General features: G+C 39.1%; 1 protein-coding gene across 1 annotated transcript; it reads right to left on the reverse strand.

The window, feature by feature from the left end:
* On the reverse strand, positions 1 to 15,429 carry LOC117674029 (pantothenate kinase 3). Its single transcript, XM_034431814.3, has 7 exons — positions 14,715 to 15,429; positions 11,543 to 11,895; positions 9,864 to 10,117; positions 9,163 to 9,339; positions 6,754 to 6,877; positions 4,427 to 4,552; positions 1 to 675 (listed from the first exon to the last, which is right to left on the reverse strand). The coding sequence occupies exons 1-7, from the start codon at positions 14,740 to 14,742 to the stop codon at positions 625 to 627; spliced, it is 1,113 nt and encodes a 370-aa protein (XP_034287705.1). The 5' UTR covers positions 14,743 to 15,429; the 3' UTR covers positions 1 to 624.
* Positions 15,430 to 19,409: the final 3,980 nt, after the last annotated feature.

Raw genomic sequence — 19,409 nt, forward strand, 5'->3', positions numbered from 1 at the left:
TTGCTGATGTTTTTACGTTTAATGTTTGGAAACTTAACACTGATGCCTGAATAAGTATTTCAACATGCTGTAACTTACTTGCATTGAAACACAATACCTTGCATCAAAGATCCTTTCTTCATTCATGGCTACAATCAGTTTTAGAGTTGACTGGAAATCTAAATGAACTCTTGAGCACAAGGCCATGTCTAACCTTGTGCAATTACATGCAACCCAATTGCTTAAGAATAGTTTTGAAGCAAAACGGGGTTAGTATTGAAGGGTCTAGACAGTTAAGTTTAAGACACATGCTGAGTATTAAATGTTTGTTACGGCATTCCCCAGCTTGATGCCCCTTATTTGTGTATTGCAACCAGCATAATTAACCGCTATATCAGCTGAGAAATTAGAAGGGGCACCAAGTTGAAGAATGTTGATGAAATGGATTAGAGAATGCCATGTCAACTCCCTTGCTAAGTGCTTCTTTATAGGAGCACCCAGATGTCAACAATGATAGTTTTATCCTCCAGTTAAAGACATTTATAGAAAGATTGCAGCCCTTCTGCTCTTCAAGTTGATATAAAAACAATATGTAATAATGCCAGAAAGGTAGAGAACCATTCAGTATTGTGGTGGCTTGGAGCTTCAGCTGAAATTTGGCAATCCAAGAAGGGCACCAACTGCTCCAAAGTAACCCTGCATTTAAAAGAAGATTTTGCACAATTCAGTTTTTGGTGACACATTATATTTGATAAATTTGAAAAATATACAGAAGTATGAAACAAAGTCTTTTTTCCTTTCCCTTGTATAAATATTTTGGGGCAGTTGTGACTTCTTTATCCTCTGCACCAGTTGTGAAATTCAAATATTTTTACTACCAGTTCTGTGGGCGTGGTTTGGTGAGCGTGGCAGGGAAAGGATACTGCAAAATCTCCATTCCCATCTCACTCCTGGGGGTAGGATATTGCAAAATCTCCATTCCCACCCCACTCTGGGGTCAGCCAGAGGTGGTATTTGCCGGTTCTCCGAACTACTCAAAATTTACACTGCCGGTTCTCCAGAACTGGCAGCGTAAACCTGCTGAATTTCACCCCTGCTCTGCATACTATTTTTCTGTCAAGATTACAAATACTAAGTCTTAAAAGAATTAACCTGCCTGATTCAAAGAACTGTATGAGAGCACAAACAGACATTATCTTCCATTTAAAACTCTTCTGTATATATCTATGGCTACTTTCATCTTTTTTTCCTACCAGAGATAATTTCTTAAGAAAAGAAATATTAAAAAATTGCCCAGGACTTCCTTGATGGGTTATGCAAGTAATTCTGTCTGGAAACCTCCTTACTATCAATTCTGAATTCTTTCCAAACTGTTTGAATATAGTTTAGAGAGGCTATCATGATGGTGACTGAACTCAGTTTACTGCTAGCTTCTCTGTCAATTTAAGAAATTGCACATGAAAATCAAATCTGTGTGCACTATTTTTCTGTGTGATGTTGTGTTTTACAGGGCTTATATGATTGCATCCACTCTGTTTTCGTTTTGAAAGAAGTTACTAGAAGACAATCCCCAAGTCTTTTCTTTTCAACCTGTATTTTTTCAAGCAACTGAAACACGTTTGAATATAAGCCAATCACTTTGAATGCTATTAAGCAGTGGTGGGCTGCTGCCAGTTCGGAGGAACCAGTAGTTCCGACCAACGTCTGGCCCCGTCCAAGTGCTATCACATCCTATATAATCAACGGTTTTTTGATGCCACGCGTATGCTCACATTTTCAGTTCCGCACTCACATTTTCAGTTCTGGGCGAACCAGTTGTTACAGTATGTGACACCCCTCTCTGCTATTAAGGTTATCATTCTGGAAGCCCCTCAAAACCTGGTAGTGTCACCAGGGCTTCCAGCCTCTAAGGAACTGGAGACATTCTTAGATGGCTCTGTAGGGTGGTTAATATTTTTACTCTGGGATCTGTATATTTTAAAATGTTAATAATATTTTCATTTTTAATAATGACATTTTATATTTTTTGGCATCCATTTTTATGTATTTGTTGTGTTATTCGATTGTTGTACACTGCCCAGAATTGCTTTTTGAGAGAAGGGTGAGCATAAAAGTGTGATAAATAAGTGAGTGAGTGAGTGAAACTATGACTGGTGTTGCACCCAACAGATTTTGAAGGCCATGGTCCCAAAAAACTAATATATAGTTGTGCTCATAAGTTTACATACCCTGGCAGAATTTATGATTTCTTGGCCATTTTTCAGAGATTAAAAATGATAACACAAAAACTTTTCTTTCATTCATGGTTAGTGTTTGGCTGAAACCATTTATTAGCTATCAACTGTGTTTACTCTTTTTCAATCATAATGACAACAGAAACTACCCAAATGACCCTGATCACAAGTTTACATATCCCAATTCTTAATACGGTATATTGCCCCCTTTAACATCAATGACAGCTTGAAGTCTTTTGTGGTATGTGTGGATGAGACTCTTTATCTTCTCAGATGGTAAAGCTGCCCATTCTTCCTGGCAAAAAGCCTCCAGCTCCTGTAAATTCTTGGGCTGTCTTGCATGAACTGCACGTTTGAGATCTCCCCAGAGTGGCTCAAACATATTGAGGTCAGGAGACTGAGATGGCCACTCCAGAACCTTCACTTTATTCTGCTCTCGACTTGGCCTTGTGTTTAGGATCATTGCCATGTTGGAATGTCCAAGTATGTCCCATGCGCAGCTTCCGGGCTGATGAATGCAAATTGTCCTCCAGTATCTTTTGATAACATACTGCATTCATTGTGCCATCAATTCTGACCAAATTTCCTGTGCCTTTGTAGCTCACACCCCCCAAAACATCAGCGATCCACCTCCGTGTTTCACAGTAGGAATGGTGTACTTTTCATCATAGGCCTTGTTGACTCCTCTCCAAATGTAGCGTTTATGGTTGTGGCTTAAAAGCTCAATTTTGGTCTCATCACTCCAAATGACTTTGTGCCAGAAAGTTTGAGGCTTGTCTCTGTGCTGTTTGCCGTATTGTAAGCGGCATACTTTGTGGCATTTGCGTAGCAATGGCTTTCTTCTGGTGACTCGACCGTGCAAGCCCATCTTTCTTCAAGTGCCTCCTTATTGTGCATCTTGCAACAGCCACTCCACATGTTTTCAGAGAGTCCTGTATTTCACCTGAAGTTATTTGTGGCTTTTTCTTTGCATCCCGAACAATTTTCCTGGCAGTTGTGGCTGAAAGTTTAGCTGGTCTACCTGACCGTGGTTTGGTTTCAACAGAACCCCTCATTTTCCACTTCTTGATTAGAGTTTGAACACTGCTGATTGGCATTCTCAATTCCTTGGATATCGTTTTATATCCCTTTCCTGTTTTATACAGTTCAACTACCTTTTCTCGCAGATCTTTTGACATTCTTTTGCTTTCCCCATGACTCAGAATCCAGAAACGTCAGTTTCTGAAGGATGCAAGGGTCTGTCAGGAGGCCAGAAACTCATTGACCTTTTATACACACACACTAATTACATGCAAACAGATCACAGGTGAGGATGGTTACCTTTAATAGCCATTCACAGCTCTTTGTGTCAACCTGTGTGCATGTTATCAGGCCACAATCACCAGGGTATGTAAACTTTTGATAAAGGTCGTTTGGGTAGTTTCTGTTGTCATTATGATTGAAAAAGAGTAAACACATTTGATTGATAATAAATGGCTCCAGCCAAACACCTGCACGAGTGCAAGAAAGGTTTTCGTGCTATCATTCATATTCTCTGAAAAATGGCCAGGAAATCATAAATTCTGCCAGGGTATGTAAACTTATGAGCACAACTGTAGTACAGTGGTGAAGAGTACGGACTGGCACTTGAGAGATCCAGATTCTAGGCTTGCTGGATAACTTTCGATCAGTCATTTGGCTCAACCTCTCTTAAATGGCTGCTGTTGTGTGTGTGGGGAGGGGAATGGGTGTGAGCTGTGAGCTCCTAAAGAAAAGATGGGAAATAAATCTGTCAAATAAATAAATACATGTTCCCAAACCAGGGGCAGGTTTCAAAACCCGTCGCTACTGGTTTGCTTGTGGGTACGCTCCTGTGATGCTTCTGCACATGCGCAGAAGCGTCCGGGCAGGTGGGCGGAGCCTCCTGCTGCTGCTGCTACCGGTTCGCCTGATCCGGTGCGAACCAGTAGCAACCCACCACTGTCCCAAACATATTGCTAATAGAGAAGTTTACTAAAGCTTTGGAGTGAACCCTACTGTTCTCTTCAGAAGTGTCTTTCCACCAATAATAGTAATGCATAAAATCCAGCATTTAAATTTGTCTCCAATAATTCCACTACAAACACATCATTTATGCATATATTTATATCAAATCAAGAATAAAAATAGCTACAGGATGCTGAACATTGATATGTATGTAAAGATATGTAAAGAAGGATATGATTGATACATACCTCATGTTCAAGGAACAAAGCTTTCAACTGGCCTTTGGACCAGTAATCCAGTGCATATGCCAAGAGCTTCATTGATAAAGTATTCACACGTAGAAAGTTACCAACAAAGACGACTCGGTTTATTTTCTGAAGGAAAAAAACAGCAATAGATATTTCTATTCCTGAATATAATCAAAAGCAATTCAAGTTTTCTCTCTAAAGTGTAAGAAAAAAATTAAACTACCATTTTCAGCAACTATTCTCTCTGGATTTATTCGTAGATAAATGTGCATAGGAGCACAGTCCCAGTGTTTATGTAAGTTACATTCAACAGAATTATTTTACTTTACATACTAGAATTATGTACTGCCTTTTGCAAGGTGTTGTTCCAGGACAGCCTACATTTTATTTAACTGTAGAAATGTATCAATTTATAAACATAACCACCCACTTAGAGCACTATGCAGACCAGTCAGTGAGTCGGACACAGACATTTCCTAATTTGAATAAAAGCAGTATTTTCCTTCTCAGAGGTCTTCTGACCCAGTTGAAAGAAATTGAGATTTCTGCCAATTCTCCATCTCCCTCTATTCCCAGACCATATCCTACCCTCTTCTGTATGTTCTCCCAAATCTCCACAGTAGATCTGCAGTTAGTATAATGGGTTGCAGGGAAGCTGAAACATGTAAATCTTTTGTCACTTTAATATACTCTCTGAATGGAACTCAGCTCAGGAAATGCTTCCCCTGGTAAAAATAGAGTTTGGATTCAATTTGAATCAGTATGAATATGACAAAAATTCTACTTCCTACTTAAATTGTTCTTGAATTTGTCCAGAAAAAAAAGAGATATGGTTGTGTGGAACAGTATTTCCAGGCGAGTTTATTTGATATCAAGATTCATGCCTTCTTCACACAGCTAAGACATTTTAATTTGCTCAGGCCTCTGAGTAATTCATTGAGTCATTTTTTATTTGAAATTGCTTTATACATTTTAGTTGCATTTTATTAAGTGTAACTATACCAACAATGGAAGATCAAAGTAAACTTTGGGCAATGACATCAGATGGTTTTCACATATCCCTATAATCTTAATCCTGCATACACAAAAATACTATGGGCCATTCCTCAGATCCTTATGTATTAGGTGTAATATAATTCAACCACTGTTTACAGTGAAGCAGTACTTAGTGTCTTCATAGCCCTGTACAATGCTGCTTGATCCATATGCAACAAGGCAGCACTGTAAAGAAGCCAAAGACAGCAAGAAATATTCCCAATGAGCAACTAATTCTTTCTCCTGTTGGGTAAAATTGGTTATGTTGAAGTTTTCCATGCATAAAAAACAGATGCAGAAATTCAGAGAGCAGCGCTTCAGAAAGCAGTAAACGTAGAAGTGTGGTCACTACACAAACTTCTGGAGGAATGTATACTGGATGAAAGCGATTGATTTACAGTACTTATATGGCTGCCTATCTCATACAATGACCCTAGATGGACCACAACAATCCATAAAACATAGTTTAAAACAAACACACCTTTCTCCCCAAGCATTAGACCAAACATCATTATTAATAGTTAGCTAATATAGTTGAATGGACTACTGCGATAAGCTGTACATGGGGCTGCCTTTGAAAATCATTTGGAAGCTACAACAGCCCAGAATGAGATGGAACAGGCAATGATGGACCACTGCTCTACAAGCTGCACTGGCTATCAATCAGCTTCTGAAAGTAATACAAGATCAGTATTATCACCTATAAAATCTATAATGGTCATAGGGACTGGCTGATGCAATGCCTATCTCAATTGTTTCTTTCCACTGGTGAGAATGGAGGCATTCCTGGTTCTTTGATAAAAGTGTCATCTATCAGGACCCAGGAAGCATCCCTTCTCTTGATGCAGGAGCTGCTCAAGGGAAGAGCATCCACCCACAGGTGCAGCTCCCATTTGGGTAACATTCAGGAAGTAAGTCACTGAAAATTTGGCTTTCTTCAAGGCTATGAAAAGAGTTGTGGTTGATCATTGTAGGACATTATTATTATTTTTTTTGTTATAGTTTGCCTTCTAGACACTAGTTTTTTTTTTTAGAAAAATTGATTAAGCCACCCAGAGTCATTTGGAATTGGACAATCTCTAAATTGTATGATAGACAGACAGACAGACAGATTTAAGTGCCAATCAACTTTAGGATTGCTCTGGAGTATTTAAATTCAATGAAAGAAAAAGGACAAAACTTGAATAGAAATTATAACGAGAAAGAACTTGCTTGTCCTTAACAAAATAATTGTTCCAATCTGCATTTAAGACAACACAAAGTTTCCACATCCTCCCCCTAACACTGTTTACCTCATTTACAGCACACATTCGTGCTATAGATCCAATGTTATTGGTGATAGTAACCAAGGTTGCTCTAGCCAGGTCTTCCTTGCTGACAGACTCCCGTTTCTCTTTGCAGATCATATTCCCAAAGCTAGAAAAAAAATTACAATGTTGATGTTCATCAAAAAGTATATAATAATATCTCTCTCTGCCTGTGATAAGATGTACTTCTTATATAAAAGCTGCTTACAAAGCTTGAAAGGACTCATGTCATGGTCTGTAAGCAATAAGAACTGCTCAACAACCTTGGAACTCGAAGCTCAATACAGTTAAGCCAGATGGTGCACTGCCAGAGATCATTATCTCTTTTGATGGATAGAAGCTTTTGTGAAACTCTGAAAACACAGGTTAGGGACAGATTCTCAAGGAGAAAATCTATCTATGTGGTCGCTAAAAGTTGGCACATAATCAAACAATTAGACAACAGAAAGCACCTTTGTACTTATAAAAATAAACTTGCAAAATTCTCCAATTAGATACTGATCTACATTCTTCCAGTTACACCTATGTACCTATGATTTCCTCTTTGGGAGATCAAAAATGTTCAGTGTCAGAACGACAAGATCTAAGTCTAGCTTATTGGAAGGACTGTAGGATGGGAAAGGCTGGAAACATCTCACAATCATTAAATGCTTCATGGTATTTTGATATAACTGGCAGACCTTATTTTGTGCCCAGGCTTCCAAATCACTCTTATTGATGGATCAATTTAATTTTTGACTTAGTTTTGCTTTTCCCCTCTGGAAGTAGCAGGAAATTGGGTGACAGTGAATGTATGCAGGCATTCTTGACTTAAGAGAAAGAAAAACTGAGTGCAGTCAAATATATATTTTAGAGTAGAGCGTTAACTACTCTGTGTGAAGAAGAAAAATGTTACCATGTATCAGATAAAGGAAGAGTTATTGTGTCTTCTGAAATCAGAAAGTCCTGGGTTTTGGAAATTGTGAAAGGCACGTTCATCAGGCAGTAGTGAAGATTAAGTAGTAGAAACATGAATAGGAAATAGTTCTTTGAATTTAATTTTTCAGGACCAGATTAATTGCATCCTTGGGCACTGAAGCAATTAATTGATAGTCTAGCAAAATGCTTTTCAACTGTATGATTCTTCTATTTACTGCCAAGCAGTCATCCACCTATAACTGTTATCTAAAGAAAAAACTAATGCAGTATAAATGAGCTAGTTCTGTCATTTTTTTTTTGTGAAGGAAAAAAATAGATTGACAAAGTCGATATTGAATGGAAACCAAACATAATTGTCAACGGGAAAGAACGTTATTCTGAGCAACAAAGCCTTAGTCTATTAAGCTATAAATCAATCTTCTGTTTTCTAAGCAAACATACTGAAAACTTCTTCAATCATATTATTATGACTGTGATTGCAAAGGTATTTCAAGATACCAAGATATACATATTTTATTGTTTAACTGACAATCTGGGGCCTCTTCAACTGAAATGCATATTTAAATAAATTTCAGTGGGCAAGCACTACTTGCGGGTTTGATGACAGAAGTCAGTTCGTTTAATGGCAACTATTGGTGCTAGGCAATTAATCAGAATTTTAACCAGATAACTCTATGGGTTATGATTTGATATGTGCCATCAAGTTGTTTTAGACTTGTAGTGACCACATAGGCAGATTTTCTCCATGACGATTGACTCCTAATCTGCTACACCCAAGTCTCCCAATGGTGTAATCTTTATCACTATAATCGAGTCTATCCACTTTAACAGAATAACAGAGTTGGAATGGACCTTGGAGGTCTTCTAGTCCAACCCCCTGCTCAAGCAGGAGATCCTATACAATTCTGGACAAATGGCTGTCCAATCTTTTCTTGAAAACCTCCAGTGATGGAGCACCCACAACTTCTGGAGGCAAGTCGTTCCACTGGTTAATTGTTCTGTCAGGAAATTTCTCCTTAGTTCTAGACTGGATCTCTCCTTGATAAGTTTCCATGTGTCATTTCTTGTCCTGCCTTTAGGTGCTTTGGAGAACAGGTTGACCCCACTCTTCTTGCTACTAAAGAACCTTGCTACCAATTGTCCTTTTCTTCTCTTTCCTTCCTCCTTCCACAGCATTAGTGCTTTTCTCAGAAACTATGGGACATGAGGAAGTAAATTTCACCTAAACGTCTTACTCAATTTTTTTTCTACAAATCTTTATTAAAGAAAAATATTAAAATATATAATGTAATGGGTAGAGAGTACTATTAAAGGTAGTCTTTCCATGCCACCAACATACTTTCCATTTCAAAAAGATATTACTGTTCTATATTTCTCAGATATTTATAAATGAATAATATAATGTAATACACTGGATATATTATTAACACAGCACATGTCATGAATTCAGGATCTGTGTTACTTTCCAATACCTACCTAGATGCCACTGCCCATCCTGGTAAGCCAAACCGTTCATAATCTCCCCCATAAATATCCCGGACTAGCTTGTCAGCTTGTGTGCTGTCACCTTTGGATGCCATTTCTAGAGCTTCTTCGAAACTTTCACATCCGGTCAGTAAACTGCACAAACCAAGAAAGGTCCCACCACCTAGACTGAACATGAAATATTTGTAAAATTATACCTCTTAACTAATGCAATGATGATCATGTCTTGCCTATTTAAAATTACGAAAGAGATACAATATGATCAATTGAGAACTGAGAAAAACATTCGTAAAGACATAAAACAGGAAGTGTATTTAATGAACCAACATATATAAATACTTTAATTTCTACTACTAGTCTGCCGCTCCATAGGGTACTTTATGAACATTACTTTGAATGTAACAAGTCCATCTTAAGACGTCTATTCGGAAACTGATTCACTGCAAGTCTTTTAAGATACTTGTCTATGCTTGACTAAAGATAGTCAAATAACCTGTCAACTCACAGGTTTTCTTTCCTTTGATTTTTTTTTTAACCTAGGATTTAAAAATCATTTATCTAATAATTATCAGCCCATAATGTTCTCAAAAATAAACCTGAGACAGCCATTCAATATATTTTATAAATACATAAGCATAAAAACTCATACTATAAAATTAAATTATAAACTTGGCATGTATTTATATGCGTACCTTGTTCCAGTCACTCTCTTGTAGTTGTCTTTGGAATGAACTGCTAAAATACTGACTCCTGAGCCAATGTTTACAACCAGCAACGGGTATGGATCATCTAGGTTAAAAGGCATCTTTTGGCATCTTTCCGGTTCTGATGCATTTTCGAAATAGTAGCATTCTGCCTGGCCATTAAAACTGACAGAATCTATATATAACAAGCCTTTGACGAGACAATCAAGTTCATCCAATTTGTGCAGCTGGAGGTCTCCAATCTCCAAAAAGAAGAGGAAATGTTGACTAGCATTAACATGTTCCTGAACAAAACTTAAGAGGCTACAGGCACCTGATCTTTCATTCTAGATCTAGACCATCTTTCTAGTATTGTTGTAAAATTTAAATTTTTCTCCATCTACACCAAATGAGAGCTTAGGATCTTCCAGAAGTTGAACTGCAATTATAGCTATGGCAAAGGTAATACTGGAAGCGATAGCTCAAGAGCCAGTTTGGGCTAGTTGTTAAGGTGCTGGCCTAGAAATCAGATGACTGTAAATTCTAGTCCCCCTGCAGGCATGAAAGACAGCTGGGGAACTTTAGGCCACTCTTTCCCTCAGCCCAACTCACTTCACAGAGTTGTTGTGGGGAAAATAGGAGGAAGGAGTGTTATTTATGTCATCACCTTGGGTTATTTATAATAATAATAAAGGCAGGATGAAAATATTTTTAAAAAATTTCGAGAGCCTGATTGATAGATGTGATATATTGATATATTAAGAGAGCCACACGATATATTCACTATCAAAATATGGAAGTCAAGTTTCATTTCCGCTGCATCATTCATACTATCCTGACCCTTTTATAAAAATGTTATAATCATTTTTCTTTTTTAAAAAAAGACTTTAGATTGCTGCAACTGATGAGAGCGTTATATTGCAACATATTGGAGCAGAGGGTTGTTGTATATGTAATATGCAGCACATGACAATTGGTAAGATAAGCATGCGCCACTCAGTTCACATGCCCAGCAAGTATCTAAATTTGTCCGATTGCCTTCTTACTTTGCATGTAATAATTGGAGCTTACTAAACAAAGAAAAAGACAAAAGGAAACTGCCTGAACAGGGCAAGGCCCAATATATCCACATACTACAAATCCCATCTATGTCACCATATTTTAATTTTTTTTGCTGTAAGACTTAAAAGAACAATCAGGGGAAATCTTGCCAGCTCTTTTGTGCAGGATCGCAAAGAAAACAAGGAGTTATTTAGGAAGTTGTTCCTCCCTACACGCAGACAGTGATTCTTCAGCAGTCAAATTCCAAAGTACAAATCCAGAGATCTCTTTGCCTTTATCACACCCTTGCCTTATGAAAAAGAAGTGATTGCCCTGGTGGTGCAGTGGTTAAAGGGCAGTATTGCAGGGAAACTCTGCCCATAGTCTGGAGTTCGATCCTGACAGGGCCTAGTCAAAGGTTGACTCAACCTTCCATCCTGCCGAGGTCAGTAAAATAAGGACCCAGATTGTTGGGAGCAATGCACAAATAATGACATTGTAAATTGCACAGAGTGCTGTAAAGCGCTATGGGGAGGTATATAAACCTAAATGGCTAATTGCTACACAGATTTATGACTTTATCATCACAGACAATCAGTATACATACTCTGTCAATCAGTGAGAGAACATGCAATTAAACTACCTACTGTGCGAAAATCTTCTTCAAATTTATAAGCACCACCACCAGTGGCACAAAGCACCGTATGTAGCGTGGAAAAGTTTTTATTTCTTCCCATTTGAATAAAAGTAGGCAAGTCATGTGTTGGGAATCTGATAAAGTGCAAATTTCCCTTTCGTCCAAAGAGTATCAAGTCTTTAAGTTCAAGGTGGACATCTCGAATACCAGTGGACCCATAGGCCACATTTGATGTTAAATATTTGCGAATACTCTTCAGACTTTCAACTTCTTCCTGCTCTTCTTCTGCAGTAATATCTATAGGTTCAAAATATGCAAGTTTCACTAGCGTTCCACCAATATCCATTCCAAACCATGGAAAAGCTGTGGAGAGAGAGAGCGAAAAAGAGAGAGAGGGAGAGAGAGAGCTTTATTGTTAGAAATACCAAATATTATTTTATTTGCCAGGCCTCTTTATTCTGTTAAACAATTAATGAAAATTGTTTGGTGTTGATAAAAGCTCTCATAAGAGCAGAGGACAAGTTCACTTCTATGTATTCCCATTGATTCCCATATATCATAAGGATTTTGTTACACAATAAGTATGTGACAGCTTTGTTTAAATTCTGTTATCTCCAATGGGCTGGTCAAATGTGCATATGTAAATATGTGTGCATATGCACAATTCTAAGAACAAAAGCACGTCATTGTTTTCCCCCCAAAAGCAGCTATTTAAATTACTCAGGAATCAGTGAATTGAAACTAAGGCCAACCACAATATTTTCAGAACAGTTTAAGTATTTGAAAACATTAGATGAAAATGTTTGGGTTCAGATTTGATATTGTTTTAAAATAATACTTTGTAATAGGGTGATTCATTTGAAGAAGCTGTAAAACAGCATTTCCCAAATTGTGAGATATATATACCTCACTTGGGGAAGTGGAAACAGAGTCCAGGAGAGGTGTAAAGCATCTTTTAGTTGCACATTGTTACAACAAATTCACCCTTCTCTAGTTCATGTATGTTTAGTTTCGGGTATTAATTTTTAGGGGAGATATGGGATTTAAAGCTTTAAAGCTTTTTACATAGGTTGCTTCATAAATTGTAATCAAAATGTTACAATCCATACTTCAAACAAATATTGGAACATAAGTCACCTGTTTATAACTTTTTATTATTGTGCAATAAAGTTAAATGGACTAAGAAAACCTTGAACATTCTTTTTGCCAACAGAACAGTAATAATTTTCAGCCTTAAAAAAAATGAACAACCATATATTTGAAGTTAGATTTTATGGATTTCTTGGGAAACATCAATGTGGTTATCAGAAGCAAGTTGGCTCTTTTAGTTTTCAGAAAACTTTCTTTAGGTACATTTTCATTTGAAGGTCTTCAATCTTTCACAGTATCTTTTTGTTTTTATGGAAGCAGTATTTTCATTAACACAATTTCAGAGAGACCTTATTTCTTTCACAGTCCTACAGTTGAAGGGGTCTGTGTTAATTTTAATCATTAGGAAGGGAAAGCAGTGACCTTGAAGTTGGCCATCAACATTTTGTTCCCAGACCTCAGATAGAGAAGACACACTGTAACTAAGGAGCACTATTCCATAATATGGTGAGGTCTATTTTAATACAAAAGCTGTCTTGTTAAAACAACTTTTTACCAGCAATTATGCATGTACAGCAGGCTTTTCAGTCATCTTGTACACATTGTTCAAATAAATCAGAAAGCATTTTATCCCTGCAAATATGACAAGAATATACTGTACTGCACTCAAAACTGAGGAATACAATTGCATATATATGATCTTCTACAAATATCAAAGTGTTAAATTAATCACTTCCCTTTTTTGGTACTTTAGGTATTAATACTAGCATTTCAATTATAGAAATAAAAAAGTACAAGTAGTATATTTTCAAATTTTAAAAAATTGTTTCGATATAGGCATGTTCTTATTAAGTTACCAAATGCAATACTTTTGTTTTAGTTCAACTTAAAATAGTCTTGCATAACTATTTTCATGCCAAGACAAGCAGCAAGAGACATATCACTTTTACAGGTGTTCTGAAAAAGCGAAGTTTTACTTAGGAAATTGTATTTCCCCTTGATCATTTCTGCTATTCTGGCATTGACTGCTGTACACTATGGTGCAGTATATAAGCCTAAATGCTATTGCTATTGTAAACATTTGTAACATACATAATCAATTCCTCTCCACCTGGAATTTAGTTTCCTACATCCACGCAACTAATCAAAAGAAAACAATACTCGTTTTTCTGAAAACGCAGTATTACAATGGGAGGATTGGATAAATAAGCACTGTTTATTTATGCTTCTGATTATTAAAAAACACTTTTTTCTCAGTACTAAGTTAAATAGGATCAATGGGACTTACTTTCAAGAATGCACGCATGCACTGGATGCTCAACTACTAGTAAATGCCTGTGCCACACACACATACACTTTCACAATCCAGTTATTCCTAATAGAAACAGAAAAACCCTCCTATACAGAAGCTATGTGGTGGAAACATCCAGTATTGACTATAATACAGATAACTGTTTTTTTTTTCAAAAGCAAAAAGAGAGGCAAGTCAAAGAAAGAAAGAAAGAAAGAAAGAAAGAAAGAAAGAGGGAGGGCGGGAGGGAGGAAGGAAGGGAAGGAAGGAAGGAAGGAAAGAAAGAAAAGGAAAGAGAGAGAGACACACAAAGAAAGAAAGAGGGAGGGAAGGAAAGAAGTAGGGAGGGAGAGAAGGAAGGAAAGAGGAAGGAAGGAAGGAAAGAGGAAGGAAGGAAGAAAGGGAGGGAGGAAAGAAAGAAAGAAAAAGAAAGAAAAGGAAAGGGAGAGACAGAAAGAGAGAGAGATGGAAGGAAGGAAAGAAGAAGGGAGGGAGGGAAGGAAAGAAAGAGGGAGGGAGGAAGGGAGGAAGGAAGGAAGAAAGAAAGAGAGGGAGAAAGGAAAGAAAGAAAAAGAAAGGAAGAAAGAGGGAAGGAAGGAAAGAAGGAGGGAGGAAGGAAGGAAGAGGAAGGGAGGAAGGAGAGAAGAAAGAAAGGGAGGGAGAAAGGAAAGGAAGAAAAAGAAAGGAAGAAAGAGAGAAGGAAGGAAAGAAGGAAGGAAGGAAGAGGGAGGGAGGAAGGAAAGAAAGAAAGAAAGAAAAAGAAAGAAAGAAAGGAGGTAAAGAAAGAAAGAAAGAATCTTACATGGTTTTTTGGCATCTTTGATCTTCATATCTCCGCCGTTGCCTTTGCGTGGGCAACTCCGCTCGGGCGCAGGCTTTCGCGTCTCGATGTTACTCAAGGAGGAGGAGGAGGAGGAGGCGGCGGCGGCGAGGAGGAGGCTCCGGGGGCTAAAGGAGGCGCGAGCGCGCTTCGGCTTCTCGGCTTGTGGTTTCGTCGCGTGCCGGCAGGGGAGGGGGGATGAGGTGGAGCGCACGCGCGCGCGCGCCGGCCTGACAGCGCCAACCGCTCAAGGAGAAGCGCTGGGACCGGAGGGGGGGAGGAGGAGGAGGAGGAGGAGAAGGCGGAGGCGGCAGCCCAGGTCGGGCCGGGCTGGGTAAAGGCCGGGGTACCGTTGGCACAACGACGCCTTTAAACTCCCGAGTGGCAGCGCTTCTTCTTTTAAGTCGCGCCGTCCCCTCTGGAGCCGAGCGTGAAGGCGGCAGGATTTCCCCCCTCCCCACCGAGCCGGCCCCACCCACACACGGCCCTGCCCGCCCTCCCAATCCTCCCCCGAGGGCCGCCTGCTCACATCGATGGCGGCGGGAAGGGCCTCCGGCTGAGTAAAAAACCCCGGCTCCGAGTCACCCCGCCGGCCGACGGTCTGCCGCTGGATGCCGCAACGCCACCTCCCTGCGCTTCCTCCGCCTCCCTCCCTGCCTCCTTCCTCCTCCTCCTCCTCCCGCCTCCGCCCCAAGGCAGCAGGCGCGCAAGGGCCGACGGGAAGTGAAAGCACCGGCTCCTTTCGCCGCTCCTACAACTCCCAGAGCGCACTGGGCGATTCCATCCCCTTCCCCCCAGCGTTCTGCGAGCCAGAAGCATGCAGGGAAGCGTAGTTAGCGCGGCGGTCCGAAGAAGGCCGTCTAAGCTTGCCATTTCCCGTCTTGCCAAAGCAGCGAAACAACCCCCCCCCCCGCACGCCTCCTCGCGCAGGCTGGCGGCTAGATCCACCCCCCTCACCCCATAGGAAATAAACCAATGACGAGCAACGGCTCTCCTCGCTCCTCCCTCCCAGGTGTGATCCTGGGCGGAGGAAGAGGAAAAGCCTGTAGCATTCGCCCTAGATAGATCAGAATTAGAGTTCTTTATTGGTGTAAAAAGAGAAGGGGTTAAAATGCGTGTAATGTCCTTCTGGGGAGGAACGGAGAGGCTGCCGTGCCCAGTTCCTCCTAGCTTGGACTGGGAAAGCTCTTAAATGCACGAAGAAGGGCTAATAAAAGAATCTAGAAGTTAACACACTTGCGCAAAGCACGGCTGGAAAAATGCGACCGCGATTTGGAACTGGGTTTTTTTTGTTTGTTTGTTTGTTTTTTGGTCAAGCGGAATTTCCGTTTCAGCCCAGGGGAAATTGTGTAAAACCAAGAGCCAGCACGAGGACAGAATGACACATAATTTCAGAGAGGTAGCTTAAGTTGTGTAAGACTTCCGAGGGGAAAAAGCTGCTATAAAAGGCAATTATTGCATCATCTCACATAGACAGGAAAAGCACACCAGTCTGGGTGCTTCGTAAGTGGGCTTTGGATTGTAGAAGGAAAGGTAGCGAGTGATGTATAAATAGCAGAACATAGCAATAACTAAATTGCAGAAGTTTGAATATTTGAACCACTGTTTTGTGGTTCAAATATTCAAACATTTCAAATATTTTGCAAGTTGGCTTGCAATTGGCCAATTGAATCCTCTCGCCATGTATGTGTATACATCCGAACTAGACTGTGTTGTTTCCCAGTGTCATTTATGTGGGTATATGCATAATTTTGTCATGTTTATGTAGTGTATACTGGAGGTGGTGACCCTTTGAGAGCTGTATGCAACGAAATTTCATTTTAATGTATGCGGATCAGTGTACATTCAAAGTGTCAAAGTTAGTCTAAGAAGCATTTTTCCTGTTCAAGCTACCAAGAGAACAGAATAACAGTTGGAAGGGTCTTTGAGTGTCTTCTCATCCAATCCTTAAACAGGAAGACCTTATACTTTTTCAGATAATCTCTTCTTAAAAATCTCCACTGATGGAGCACCCATAACTTCTGAAGGCAAGATGAACAAACAGCAAAAATGTATGCAATTTACATTTTGTTACAATGATGTACTTTTTAGATTTTTTCAAAAATTATATATTTTAATCACTTCAAAAAAGTGTTGACCTTCCCGTTTTAAATAGTGACCTTCCATCTGCTTCCATATTCTGCACCAGTTTACACCATCAGGAGATTGAGCATCAAAGTTCTCTGATCTGTTTGTTCCACTAAGATTTTTATTGCTGCACTTGAACATTCAGGTCTTTAACCTTTGCAGATTGTGAAACATTTCTGAATATACAGTATATATAATTCATCTGCTTCAAATCTCTTTGTAACAGCCTTTGCTTTCCTACTAGCTCACCAACTGTAGTACTGTGATGTGATTTGGAGAGCATCTGTTATTTTATGGACTCCATATTCTATTATTTACTTTGAAAGACAACCACTATTTCATTTTCCATTTGCCTGAAAAATATCCTGAAAATCTATTTCAGAATATTGGAATTAGAATGAAGACACTTAAGCATTTTCAAACTCCTCAGTAACTTTTGATACACTAGATAGACCATGGCATCTTATCAAGTGGCACTGTGGTGTTGTATTGGTTCCATTCCTATCTATGGAGCCATTCCCCAAAAATAGTTCTGGGCAATACTGTCCCCATAGTATCAAACTGCAAGTCCATAAAATATAATCCCATTTTATTTAATATCTATAGATGTAGAAAAGCAGGTCAGCAGATTAAATAGCTAATAGACTCAAACCAAATCTTTAAAATGGGTAGATTGTCACTACAACAGTCCTAATGTATAATACTGATTATCTGCCTGGTAACTGGTTCTGGGTAGCAATATCTGAGAGACTACCAAATGGTCAATACTGGGTGAAGCAACCTGAATTGTTATGGTTCTACCCTGCAAGAGGCTGTACATACATTAATGGGCCTTCTCCAGAGTAGCACTAGACCTTGGACTGCTGGCCCCTCGCTGTATATTTTAAGAAAAAAAGGCTAAAGACTTGCTTGTTTACTTTGGTATTCCCTGAAACCTGAATTCAATTTGACAAAAAATGTATGACTATGTTTAAAATTCTACTGCTGTTATGTGATTTTATAGGTAGAATCCACCCTGAACATCATCAGGTGGTAGGTCAGGGCATAAATCTAATAAAAGCAAGCAAGGCTGCTATTGAGTGCAACTTGCTACTGTCTGTACTCTCCGTACTTGTTCTCTTCGGCAATAATATTCTTACTCTGTGATTTTCATAGCCTATGCTAAGAAGGCAATTACATTGATCAGTTTATATCTCTGATAAGGTTTATATTAGGTTATATATTAACATAATGGTTATTTAGATTATTATCTTACAGAGTTATATTATGCTTTAAATTCTCATAAAAGTTACAATGATATTCAACCAGGGCATTCTGATTCAAGTAGCTTCTCGATCTATTGCTAGTTGACAATGTTTCTAGAAGCAGAAAGCCAAGTGGAATGAGAACCTAGGTTATAAATATCACGGAAAGTTCAGGAAATTCTTGAGATGACTAAATTCAGGCTGAATTGAAAGACAGGTGGAATATCTGATGCCTCAGAGAATATATGCAGCTGTGTGCAGAATGTACTAATGTTTACTCTTGTGTACAAATATTGAGATCTGAAAGCCTGTTATTTTCAGTCAGCGGGGAGATGTCCTAGAAAACTACAAGTACTTGAGCATTGGGTTCTTAGTGGATTTACATGCTATGAATTGCTGTGCTAAGGGCTCACTAAATAGCCGAGTGACTCTTGTACTGCACTACTGGCCAGCTAACAGCTAATTTAGAGATAAGACTGAATTCAGCATTCAGTGGTGGCAAAGCAACAGGGAAAGAGCAAGAAAATACTCGGAAGAATAGAGCATTGAAGCAGAAGAGTAAGAGTAGCTGTAGCAGGATCAGTGAGCTACTGAGAAGTAGCACGGTTTGAGATGCATAATTTCCTACCATGCCATGCTGGACTGGAGTCTTGAGTAACTTTTATGTGGGGAAGGGTGGTGGTCGTTGGCGAAGGAATCTGCTTGGCTAAGAGATCCATGGGAATCCAACCTTCAATTTGAATGTGAAGAAGTAATAAGTAGAAAGTGAACTTTTGGTTGAGTTAGGTTACCTAATTATTGTTATACTTTTTATCCAAACTCTATTTTGGCTCAAAGCAGCATGCATACCCAATGTTCCTACCTTCTAATTTTCACACAACTATCACCCTGTAAAGGTGGCTTGGGCTGAAAGATATAACTGGCCCAAAGTCCTGCAGCTGCCTTCCATGCCTAAGAGTGGACTAGAATGCATAGTCTCCTGTTTTCTAGCCCAGCACCTTAACCATTATACCAACTGTAATTTATTATTTACTTTTATGTATTTGGGAGGTAGGAACTTTGTAAGTTGTGCAAACCCCTCTATTTGAGTTGGCTCCATGTGATGTGAGAATCAATAAAATACATTAATTCAGCATGAACAAATACAGTAATCTTTCTGAATCCTTTGAATTATCCTTGTTACTTATGCCACCTATACTATCCTTTTCACCACTATACTACAACCAGGGGAAAAACTATTGGTTTTTGGTTTCTTCCTGTTAGTCAGACAATATTAGGAAAATGTTAGAAAAGAAAAAAAAAAACC

This window comes from Pantherophis guttatus, chromosome 2 (genome assembly GCF_059756535.1).
Source record: "Pantherophis guttatus breed Tessera chromosome 2, ASM5975653v1, whole genome shotgun sequence".
NCBI lineage: Eukaryota > Metazoa > Chordata > Lepidosauria > Squamata > Colubridae > Pantherophis > Pantherophis guttatus.